The 12,798-nt window shown below is 39.3% G+C and overlaps 2 protein-coding genes across 2 annotated transcripts; both read right to left on the bottom strand.

The window, feature by feature from the left end:
- Nucleotides 1–126: 126 nt before the first annotated feature.
- LOC111323488 (abl interactor 1) lies at nucleotides 127–7,001 on the bottom strand. The gene is made up of 7 exons (XM_022926854.2): nucleotides 6,855–7,001; nucleotides 5,799–6,191; nucleotides 3,397–3,559; nucleotides 2,582–3,040; nucleotides 2,263–2,316; nucleotides 1,991–2,146; nucleotides 127–1,567 (listed from the first exon to the last, which is right to left on the bottom strand). Exons 2-7 carry the CDS (start codon nucleotides 6,135–6,137, stop codon nucleotides 1,401–1,403), a joined length of 1,338 nt encoding a protein of 445 aa, XP_022782589.2. The 5' UTR covers nucleotides 6,138–6,191; nucleotides 6,855–7,001; the 3' UTR covers nucleotides 127–1,400.
- LOC111323492 (solute carrier family 35 member G1) lies at nucleotides 6,560–12,729 on the bottom strand. Its single transcript, XM_022926857.2, is given in 3 exon segments — nucleotides 6,560–8,774; nucleotides 9,854–10,099; nucleotides 11,499–12,729. Coding segments are annotated over 3 exon segments (1,314 nt in total). The 5' UTR covers nucleotides 12,337–12,729; the 3' UTR covers nucleotides 6,560–8,544.
- Nucleotides 12,730–12,798: the final 69 nt, after the last annotated feature.

Genomic DNA, 12,798 nt, shown 5'->3' with positions numbered 1-12,798 from the left:
TTACAACTGTGCTTCATTTTCCTAACCAGTTGTCTGGAACAGGCTTGACTGATCATGAGTGGTTGTAATTGGTAAAGTTTGTTTGTTATACAAAGGAGTGCACCAGATTACAAGGCAAAATGCATGTTAGTCAGAATAATTATCATCTTTATTGTGTAACTGTTTGGTGGCTTAGGAGACAAAAAACTTCCCTTTCAATAACAATATTTAAAAAAAAAAAAAAAAAAAAAACATCACAGGCCACTCCCAGTATAATCTAAGCCAAAAAAGGCTTCAAGATTTTCTACATTAATCATGTATCTAGCAAATCCTTTGTTTTCTTCATTCCGCTAAAAAAAGATTCTTAAAGCTGATGGAACATTTAATTTGATGATCAATTGAAGAGGATAAACTCACAAATCAATATGGACCATCTGCAAAGGTAAAATTCTAGAAAGCACCAGCAAAAGACAACCTTGAATTGTGGTATATATAGCCAATTAAATATATAGTTCAATGAATATTCTATTATACAGTCAAGTCATCAGTTGAGTAAAATACCCACTTCTCAAATGTTCTTTAAGCATGTTCTTTCCTAACATCCCTTCCCCAACCAGTGAACAACTTTTGATACTAAAGTTTCAATTTTTTCCTTCTTTAATTAACAATTGTAACATGCATCAAGAGAGATCCATAAAAAAATTTTATCCCTGAAGGCTGTTCCATAAACCTTCCTGGTCTGTAACATAAACTGGATTTTCTACAAAAAATGCTGGTAGATTGTGTAATAATCTACCAACTATTAGCTGTTTAATTTTAAATATATTCCCTATCAAAAACATATTTTTTAGAATGATGTTTGTTTTCATGACAAAAACCCAATTGTTTTTTAGTAAGCATAAATCGCAGCATTGGTGACTTCCTTCTTTATTACGTTTAGCAATATCAAGCAGAAAAGTGGTGAGAATAAAGAAAAATTCTCACACACCCCTGGGAGCCATGTCAAGCCAACCACCGCAAGCCTGACCTTTATTCACACAATAACAGCTATCAAATTTTACAAGTATACATGGAGTTTCAAAACATGAACTAGTTAAGAATCGAGACAAAATCTAAAATCGTTTAGAAGTGTAATGAACAACTGAAAAAACTCGTGGGTGGGTGGGAAGGTCAAGCAATGGCGGTCAACAAAAAACAACTGACCGCCTTACACATCACATGACCTTAACCCATCCCCAGGCCCCAGCGGTGTGTGAGAAAAACATTTTCCACTTATTTCGTTCCACTCAGCCAGTGGAAAATCACCCATTTCAACAAGGAGGGTTAACTCAACCTTCTCCCACAGCAGTGTGTGTAATCAGCTATACCTATTTTGAAATTCTCTTTCAGGGTCAAACTTCTAGTTACATATAATAATTGAATCAAAGATAAGGTTCTACATAGTTTCCTGGAAAGAGCCCAGTCACACCACTTTCCGTGACACCCTCAAACCAACCATCATCATTTTTCTTGACAACATAAATGATCACTCCTTCATCAAATGAGAGCTCATCATCTCTCTGCTGAGCATAGCTGTACACAGACACCACTGAAAGAATGAAAAACAGCAATGATGTGAACAACACTTCATATATTATCAACTATGATCTGCAAAAATACTAAAGATAGTTCAACTGCTGTGGTGCATTTTGCAGATTTTCTGTATGTTTAATCATGGAAATATAGAGTTGTGCTATAAGATTAAGCATTGAAACATAAGATGCATAGATATAATAATGTAACAGCATCTAACCTCTCCTTGCAATATCACCCCAAAATCAAACAATGAGGCCATGAAAATAAAGGAAATGCTCACCAACTAAAGAAAATTTTGATTGTTAAATAATTTCTCCTTGTCAGCACCTTAGTAATTGTATAGAGAACAGTATGGAGAATATGCATACTGACATTACAGTGTAGAGGGTTCAAAATATCCTGATTCAGAACAAACTGTTCCATTCACTAAAAATACCTTTCTCGATATAGTTATCAGGAACACCAGACTGTCCCTCCACTGGTGGGGGTGGTATTTGGTACAAATCATCTGGTGGTGCAGGCATGGGAAGGGATGATGGGGACTGATAATAGTCATCCTCAGAGGGTGGGGGTGGGGGCAGACCCATTGCATCTGAATATCAAGAAAAAAGTATCATTTCTGAACCTTTCAGATTTTACTTTGAAAAACAATGAATTGGGAGCCCTGACAAGGTTCTTAGCTTTCAGTTAACGAGGCTGTTTCCTTACCAACCATAGATTCATAAGTGCTACCTCCATCAACTTCAGAGGGGGGAATTAAGTCTGAAATGAAGATAAGAAAAGCTTTGAACAGCATCTAATCTTCAAAAGTAAAGAATGCCATGACTTTTGCTGAACCAGCACTATCCCTCTTTGTTTTGCATGAAAATTTGGAAGTGACTTTCTGCTGTTGTTGTCTGTGATACACAAAATATTTCTTCAAGATAAGTGCTGTCCAACAAGAAATGCTGCATTGAAAACTGTACAAAAAATTAATACCAAAGCAAGGTTAAATCAAGTAACTGCAGTACTGTCATAATATATTTACCTGGTGGGGGAAGGTTCATTGCACCACCATGTGAACCTAAAGTTGGAGGAGGGGGTGGGGCAGGTATTTGTCCTCCCATACCAGGATAGGAAGTAGCGGACACAGAACCAGGTAGTGCTGGTGGAGGTGGTATGCCAGTGGGTGATGGAACTGAAGGCATTCCTGGGGGTGGAGGGGGTGGGGGGACCATGGCACCCTCATCTGGCAGTGATGGAGTAACAGGTGGAATGAGCACATAAGGAGGAGGGGGTGGCCCTAGTTCTGGGGATGGAATAGAAGGTGGCATTGGCGGAGGAACAGGAGGGGGTGGAGGCTTAGTAAGTGGTGCTCTTCTTGTCGTCCCTGCAGCTGGTTGGCGCAAGCTATTCTTGTTTGTGGTTGCTGGCTGTTGTGGCTTCACTTTCCTGCTGCTTGGACGGCGTCGGATATCTTGACGATCAACCGTCTTGACTCCATGCCCTACAAAAGACAAAGCTTTTAAAACATTTCTGACACACACAAATTGTCAACTACAGACCTGGTTAGGGAAAAAAATTTGCGACACCACCACACATACCACTACTAAATGCATTTTCATTCATTTTCATTCATTTCCTTTTTTATTCAGAAGAGAGTCGAGTATGACAATTCTAAGATGGACAATCCAAATGAATAGGTATGCCAAAAACATTAATTGACCCTTGACTCATAGGTAGAGTTTCTCATTTTTCATGCAGATTAAAGAATGTCCAAAGAATCTGCCAAAAACAAATTTAAAGCTTCTAAATTCTCGTGCTAAATACAACTTGAGGTAAATCACAGAAAAAAAAATTTACCTAATTGATCTAGCAAGGAATAATCAGTTGTTCTTCTGCTGTATCTGATAGGTTTCTCTTGTTCAGCTGGGGCTATAATTCTGTGGGTGCGACCAGTTGTTTTACTTGACGCTAACACACCTATCTCCCTTCGAGCCACTTTTTCTTTATGAATGTCAACAGTCTAGCAATAAAATAAAATAGTGCAATAAAATAAAATAGTTTTATCAGTATCACATGTAGTAGGTGGCCATACCATGAGAATTTGAACCATAAACCATAGATTTATTTCTCTATTAAATATCATGCCTTGGGCATGAATTTCACTGTGGATAAAAAACAGTGATCTCACCAACACAACTGTCGAACATCTGCGTATACATGTGCAAACATCATAATGGCTACGTAACTTCAGGGCTTAACACTAACGGTAGCCCACTAGCCACAGACTAGTAGAAATTCAGTTTTGGTTTGTAGTTTCTGATTTCCCCTTGCCAGTTTGGCTAGTAAGCAAACTGAAATTGTTGTAACATCTAAGATGTCACTAGCTACTTGGCTAGTAAGTTGAAAAATTAGTTTTAATTGGAATTTAACATAGTTAATGACTGGGAGCTAATCTGGTCAGTAGCGTTCTACTGGTGTACTGCTAGCATATTAGCCTTCTGTTGGCATTTCCATAGCATTTACATACATTCTTATATGTGCACGATCCTTCGCAGTAAAGCACTATTTAAGCAATAGTGAAAATCAGACCTGAAAAAAATTCAGGCCTGTACGGGATTCGAACCACTGACCTCTGCGATACTAGTGCAGCGCTCTACCAATTGAGCTAACAAGCCAACTGGGAGCAGGCCATCAAATTAATTCGACATAAACCCGTAGATGTTAAATCAAACAACAAACATATGTAATACATATATATGAATTTTTTTCAGGTCTGATTTTCACTATTGCTTAAATAGTGCTTTACTGCGAAGGATTGTGCACATATACGTTTCATAACCGCAGTTCATATATATGTATTACATATGTTTGTTGTTTGATTTATCATCTACGGGTTTATGTCGAATTAATGTGATGGCCTGCTCCCAGTTGGCTTGTTAGCTCAATTGGTAGAGCGCTGCACTAGTATCGCAGAGGTCAGTGGTTCGAATCCCGTACAGGCCTGAATTTTTTTCAGGTCTGATTTTCACTATTGCTTAAATAGTGCTTTACTGCGAAGGATCGTGCACATATACGTTTCATAACCGCAGTTCATATATATGTATTACATATGTTTGTTGTTTACATACATTCTGTAGCATTGCAGCAATATTGTGGCTAGTAAGTTGAAAAATTAGAGTTGAGCCCTGTAACATGTTTTCCAGCTTTCAAAACCAAGGTATCACCTTGGAGTTATAACATCCTTTTAAAGAATTTTATGAACTTCTTCAATTCCCTTTCGTAAATTTGTGAGACAGTGCTTGTGTTGTATTATCTAACATTGAATTGAACCTAAAAAGTGTTACAGAGAGAGAGCACTGTACAGAAATTGGTGCCCACTCTTCAAGAAACCACGGAATATGTTCAGAATGTTCTGAAGATCTTTGGAAATTGTTTAATTCTTCGCAGATGTTCAGTTTCTATTCAAGAAAGTGGACACTATAAAAATCTTACATCTTTAGAAAAAAATGACAGGTAAATGAAATCCATTTTTCCAGTCATCTATCTACCTTTTTTTTATCCACAAAAGAAGGATATTACTTTGATGGTACTCCCCTTTTTTATCAGGTGTCATATACATGCAGTGTAATTCTGATCCACTTCAAAAGTAAATATGACATATGGGGTCAAAAATCTAACACTTTCAACCCTCTGGGAAATTGGGAAATATATGGTTTGATTCCTTGGGAAATACATGGTTCAACCCCTTGGAAATATATGGTTTGACCCCTTGGAAATACATGGTTCGACCCCTTGGAAATATATGGTTCGAACCCTTGGAAATATATGGTTCAACCCCTTGAAAATACATGGTTTGACCGCTTGGAAATACATGGTTCAATTCCTTGGAAATATATGGTTTAACCCCTCTCAGGAATACATGGTTCAACCCCTCTTGGAAATATATGGTATTGACCCCCTTCCCCTCAGAAATCTCAAGCCTTCAATAGCGGGGGTGCGGTTATTAAATGGAATGGCCCATTGTGAACATCGTAATTCAAGTTCATCGCATCCTCAAAACATTGAACTTTTAAAGAATTACTCTAATATGCTTTAAATTCACATTTAATGTATGGAAATGGTGTGAAAAGGTCACTTTCACTGCACTGAACATCATTTTGCATCTTCTTTTGCAATATCAGACCATTTTTATTTACATTTCGAGGCGTGTAAACTCCGGCTTTGCTTCAAAGACAAACAAGTCGAATCATTCAACATACCTCCGATATATGATTTATCCTTGATTCCATTTCCTGTAACTTCAAAACTTGTTGATCTAGCAAGCCCAGCATGTTCAAAGCTAATGAATTTATCTGATAAGCCACACTGGCTAGGGATTGAGTGGCGAATTGTTTCGTCTCGTCAAGAACAGCCCTTGATTCCTCGAGCGCTTTCGCCCTGTCTCCACCCGATTTATACTGATTATTTGTCTCCAGGTATTTCTTTTCGCAGTAGTCTGCCACCCTGGCCAGATTTGCGTGCCCATCTTTCAATGCTTGTCGTCCTTCGGGGATTTCTTTCTCGATCAGTGACAGAAGTAAGTTTTCAACCTCCGCCATCTTGGGATAAACTCATAGCATAGCATGCTGGGTACATTGGAGAAGGGGTGGGTCCTATGAAATATAAATCGCAAAAAGGCAAAGCGTAAAGCCACATTTGCTGTGGAGATGAGCGAGTAAGCAAGTGGAAAAATTGCCAGGCAATTCAAATCATAGCGACAAATTTCACCTTGAGATTTCTTAAATCTCGTAGACGAAGGCTATCTATGGCCTGACCATGAATCTTCTATATCTCAGATAAACATTATCAAAAATACCGATCGGAGAGATCACACTTGCGGCATCTGCAGGGAGTTATCGGATGATTTACTTTCCATATAAATAGTTGTAGCACTGACTGAAAAAGTAACATCCTCAGTTTGCTTTCTTTTTTATCAAAAGCACCTCTTATCTTTGGTTTCTAAATGCTTCTCTCAAAAACATTTTCAGTCAGATTGAAAGTTTTATTCATTTCATTAATGTTACACATGACAATTGAGCAAAGAAGTGAGAAGGTATAAGGTAAAAAAAAAGAAAAATAGATGATAGAAAAGTTTGTTACAAAATATGGGCTGCAATTTTTGCTTACTAATTTGAATAATTTTTTCTCGTGTGTCCTCGTCCAGCTAAACAAAAATCTTTCAAAACCTTCGCGAAGATAAAGTGTTTGTAATGTTATTTAAAAACTACAAAAAGATAGATGGATGAAAAGCTTTAAAACCTTGTTCTTCTACCTACGAGATTTTCTTCCATTTTTCGACTCTTTCCAGGCCCAAATCTCCGGTTAACCGCCTCCCGGTTAGCTCAATTGGTTAGAGCGCTGGACTGTTGTGCGGCAGGTCGAGGTCGATGGTTCGAGCCCCGGACCAACACTCCAAGTCTTAAAATAACTAAGGAGAATGCGCTACCTTTCCATAATTTCAAGAAATGGATAGACATTCTAGTCTTCTCGGATAAGGACGAATATACCGTAGGTCCCATCTCCTGCATCTATGAATTAGTTAATTTGGTTAGGCAAGGGATGTTAAAGAACCCACTCACGAGATTACTGTGATGTGGTCTGGCCTGTTTACTGGGAATTGGGGAGGAGGGGGCATCTTCAAATAAGTTTCCTTCGATTGTTTGTAAACTGCAGATGCAGTCCGGCCAAAGTCCCCCGAATACTGTTGTGATGCGCATTTGATCATATCCACATGTTAATTTGCGCAATATAAATATTAAGTTATTATTAATTACTATTATTATTACCATAAACGCGAGAGGAAACACAATCTGTTAATTAGGGAAAAATAAGCATAATTTTAAAATTCAAGCTTAATCTTTCGAGATATACAAACCAAGAAGAAAAAACCTTAATCACTCAGGATTACGATAAAAAGAAAATAATTCAAATACCGGAAAATTATAGACGAACGATCGACGTTTCGGCCATATCACACGGCCTTCATCAGGAAACTGCTGAGTCAGCCTGGGTCACGCAAGTGTCACGTGATAGCTGACTCGGCACGTCTCGTAACGCACGGTCCCACGTGTGCGATAGTACAAACCGTAACCCCCCTTTCTTATTAAGAGAAGGGTCCTCTACCCTCTCCCAAAACAGCTTCTTTGATGCCATGTCTGATCCAGTCTTCTTCCTTGTCCAAGATCTTCACATTGCTTAGACCAAAGGAGTTTCCCGAGCTCGTAAATGGTTATAGACAGCCGAATTCTTTTCCTCGATGGTACACGGCCTTTTGTGCTGTCCCATTCTCGAGCCCAGTACCTGTTTGGTCTCTCCAACATAGGTTTCACTACAGTTCTCATCACCACACTTTATCCCGTAAACCACATGTGAGATCTTATCTTTGTGGGGCTTATCCTTTACCTTCACCAACTTCTGCCTTAGGGTGTTACAGGGCTTGAAAGAGGTGGCGAAACCGAAGGATCTAAAGACCGACTTCATAGCATCAGAAACACCGGTCACATAAGGGATAGTTATCCGAAAGTTCCGCGATCCACTCGGTCCAGACAGACCAGTCCCCTGTTTTTTCCCCTGTCGTTGATGGTCAGTTTATGAGGAACTCGATGCTTTCTTGAAGGCCCAGTTTTGGTATCCGCAAAGATTCAATGCCTTCTTAATGTGTTCTTTCTCTTTTTCTTCTTCGTCCGGATGGCTGATTAGGGTATTGGCTCTATGTTCAAGGTTCTAATAAGAAAGGGGGGTTGCGGTTTGTGGGACCGTGCGTTACGGGACGTGCCGAGTCAGCTATCACGTGACACTTGCGTGACCCAGGCTGACTCGACAGTTTCCTGATGAAGGCCGTGACATGGCCGAAACGTCGATCGTTAGTCTATAATTTTCCACTATTTGAATTATTTTCTTTTTATCATATTCTCAATTGGATGACTGATACAATTCATAGCCACACTCAGAATTACATTATCATAATTAGATATCATCACGTGACCTCCACCACTTGCCCAGGGCTACTCCGCCGGTTGACAACACTACAAGCAGTCCCCCCATTAGAGTAAGGAGAGATGGCTTATGTCCAAAGATAGCGTAGTCAAACAAAAACGCCAACAGGATGTCCACATTTCTCATCAGCGCTGCCGGGGCTGCCTTCTCCAATTGAAGACCTCGGTTCAAACAGAAACTTCTAAATACTCCACAGAGAGCTGCCGGAAAAAAAAGTAACATGTCGTCAAGTGCAATTTTTATTCACCTGTTTGATTTTAATCATTTATTTTTGTTTACGTTTGCGAGTGAGGTCAATTTTATTCTTTCGCGATCCACTTCTCGCGTGCATTTGGCCTTCGTGTTCGGCCCGCACTAATTTTTCACTGGCCAGAAAAACGCCAAAATAAAAAACTGCACCTGTAACAGATGCTCAAGGAGACATCTGTAGGTTCAGGTGAGTAACAGACCTTTTACGCCCAAGATCTCATCATCAATTCTCCTTACTTTCCGCTATACAATTCTTATGATGTTAGTTCTGAGAATTTGGCATCGAATCAACTAACAATCCCCTGATTGGTCCGCTTTTTCTTTATTCTCCTCGTCTCTTGCCTGCTTGACATGGTATTGATATTGTTAGGAGAAATTCTGTCTTGGTCACTCTTGGTAGTTCAAGGGTTCAAGAAAAACATTGTTGCTGCGCCAAATTAAAAAAAAAATGCAAAGCAGTTCCAAAACAAAACTGAAATTACATGCAATCATTTGATTGCCAAAATAGCACAATGAACAACCATCCCATCCAGGGGATGTTGGTGTTCCTCACTTTTTATGCTTCGGCCTGTTCCAGCCACCCTCCAAAAGAAAACCGTCATAAAGGTTACATGAAAGTGACAGTTTAAACCAATCAAATCTTGTTATTTTGGTGACGCGGTCATTTGCAGGAAATAGCCAATAAAAATCATTTTCCAGACAATCTTGAATAAAACCCATGGTTCTTAAACACGGTTATCAGCGGCAAATCACAGACGCTCGTTCCCGATTTTCTTTTGGAGGCTATTTCTTGCCATTTATTCATGCAATGAAAAAGAAACGAATCGAAATGCTAAGCGGCACGATACCAGAGGCGGAGTGAAAAAGCTGCTGTCGCGCCGTTGACGACCGCGTTACGAACAGATAATTTATGCTTTAGAAAACTAAATAGCCTCCAAGGATTAAGGGCCATAAGGCCCAAAAGGCTTAACCTATCTAACCTTTTTTTTTCTTTTTTTTTCTTCCATCTGACACGAGAAATCATTCTTACCTACTCCAATAAGGAACCACCTTGTCGTTCCGCAGTTCGGTACAACGGGTTTTTGAAATACAAACATGGTCAAACCAGATAGGAGCGCACTGCACCATCCAAAGTAGAAGACATTGGTGTAGAAGCTCACAGAACCACCAACCTTGCGGACCATAACGAACGTAAATGATTGGACGACAGCTCCGGACAGTGCCCCAGCATAACCAATCAGACGAGACGACTCGGTCACGTGGCTTGATAGATTTGCTACATTGGAGAAAAAATTTGAAATGAAGTTCATGTTGCTATGGTTTTCTCTAAACAAAACTCATGCTTGACTTTGAGTTAGTGAGAATTTCGATGTGATATTTTACTTCAACAACGTAAGTTTTCGTTGTGTCAGTCCAGAAGAGTTAAAATGAGGTTACGCAATTTTACGCCATTTGAAAAGACTCAAAACCTTCATACTACGCGCATTTTGATGTTTCTTACCTATGATCTATAGGAGGAAAGACGCATAGATAACGCTTTTTTTTTTACCACATAAAACAAAAATATTCTATATTGCCGTGGTTTTCGGCCGTTTGTTCAAAGGGCGGATGAGTCTATTCAAATGGTAAATCGCTAGCCAGAAAATAAGTGTTAAGAAAACGTACTGCACTATAGAACGGATATCTAATTTTATTAAAAACTAGATCATTGGATAAAGCAATTCAAGACTTTTTATTGGCTTAGCTATTATGGTATATCAGCCAATATACCATAATCTACAAATATGGCAAGCGTACGTATCAGCTTAAAATTAAAAGGAAGCTAAAAATTTAATAAAATTTAATAAAATTCAATAACTTAATTTAACGTTTTTAATAAAACAATTATTCCACTCGCTCTTGTTGGATATGAGATGATAGATAGCCAACGAGGCGCTACGCGCCTCGTTGGCTATCTATCATCTCAATATCCAACGCGCGCTCGTGGAATAATTGTTAAATATCTACAATTCATATCTAATATATTATATAATCGTACCTACATATATATATATATATATCTTTACATTTTTTTCTTAAATTTAGATGTTCTTAAGTTTCTCCAATACTTGTATTTAGGTAATTCTAGTATTTCTTAGCTTGTCGAGCGTTTTTAACATGAACGTCTGGCTCGGAAGATTGCGCAAGCACTTCCCACGTTTTCGACATTAAATAAATTAAAAAAACAAAAAAAACAAAACAAAAACAACAACAAAAAACGGATAGAGATTTATCCCATAGATAGTGTTATGCACTCTTCGAACAACCGAGACCTGCACAATAAAAGATCATAAATGTCAAAAAGTGGTTAGATTATGAGCGACAGGCTCTGCTTAGCGTGCCACATTTTTATTCTTACAAACGTTTGACGTCATCTGTGACGTATTACTGAACAGGTGCACGGCAACATAGTCATAGACGACACATAAACGTCACGATAAAGCAACTGGTTAAAAACATTTCATTGAACCTGAAATACTTGAATATTAAAATAAAGGTCACATACGTGAAGTAAAGTACCCATTTGACAGTATAAGGTATATTTTTTTGCTTTTTTCGATTTTTTTTTTCGTTTTTGGTGGAGAAAACAAAGCGAACACTAAAAACTCAAGATTATGCAGATCTATTCCATTTACCTGCAGAGCCGAAGAGAAATGTTGGTTTCGTTATCAGAACCACTCCACCAAGACATATAAAGGTCGCTGTTGCGTCCATAATATGCCAAGATTCTTTTAGGAAAACGTAGGCAACCAGGGCGGTGAAAATTGGAGTCGTCGATATACAAACGGTTGCGTCTCCTCGTGGTAACTTTATGAACGATCCGTAAATACAGGAGATAGAGGCAAAATTCACTGCACCAAAGCATACGAGGTATGGTCTGTGTTTTCTCTCGCCCAACAAGTCTGCGCGTGCTCAGATGGCGCCAGGAACAACGAAAATGGTTTGGATTATCAGGCGAAAGAAAACGATTTCAAACGCTGGAATCGACGTGTTGGAAAGCTTCGCAAATAGCGAGGCGATCGCGAACAGGACACCAGAGGCTGTGGTGAGGATAAGATCCAGACCAGACTAGAAACAAAGAAGACCACGAGAAGATGGGGGCTTTCGAAGATTCCACAGAGGGAGCCTCTCCGCCAGGCGATTTCTCCAGTTATGGCCGACAATTTCTTTAGGAGACGCGAAATTGCGAAAGCTCTCACTGTCTCTCTCTAATAAGACATACTCGTCTGTTTCTTTGTCGATACTACCAAGACGCCACACTCTTCTAAGCGGAGCATCATCTAGATTTTGATAACTGCTGAGAGTATCTCACCAAAAGGCAGCAGAAAATGGCGAGCTCATTTTTCTATTGCCTTTGATTTCTTTGTTCTTCGCCGAGTGATAAATAATTTTATACCCAGAAAAAAGGAAGGCAACTAAAGGTGAAGTAAAGGAGAGAACTTCACTGGCGGTGAATTTTAAGTAAGTCGCCATGGAAAACTTCCACAGCTCAGCAGTTTCGTCGTCAGCTCGATTTCCGACGTTTTCTCGGGTTCGATCATCATCCTTCCCGAGAGGTCACTTTGAAAAAGGAGCGCAGGCTCATCACGCGAACAGCGGCTACTAATTTAGGTTAGCTTCGTCGGTATCCAGCCCAATCAGCGAAAACCAGGCCCCATAAGGGTACAAGTGACATCGGCTATTGATGATATGATACTTAAAGCTTTTCAGAAGACCGGTGAGTTAAAAAAGAAAAATATAACTGGTATCAATCTTGAGAATAGATGTTTTTGTTTCGACGTTGCAGAATCCAGTGTACAATCAAACCTATGAATATCGAATGGTGGCGTTTTAGAGCTACTCATTTCGTTCGATAAAATGGTCGCAGTTTATTTACATATCTTCCCATGGCATCCAGACCATGCAATTGAGGTGAGTGGTTAGTCAGTTGCGCGG

This window comes from Stylophora pistillata, chromosome 12 (assembly GCF_964205215.1).
Source record: "Stylophora pistillata chromosome 12, jaStyPist1.2, whole genome shotgun sequence".
NCBI classification, from domain to species: domain Eukaryota; kingdom Metazoa; phylum Cnidaria; class Anthozoa; order Scleractinia; family Pocilloporidae; genus Stylophora; species Stylophora pistillata.
Note: the sequence above shows the minus strand (reverse complement) of the source record. Positions and strands in the feature narration are given on the sequence as shown.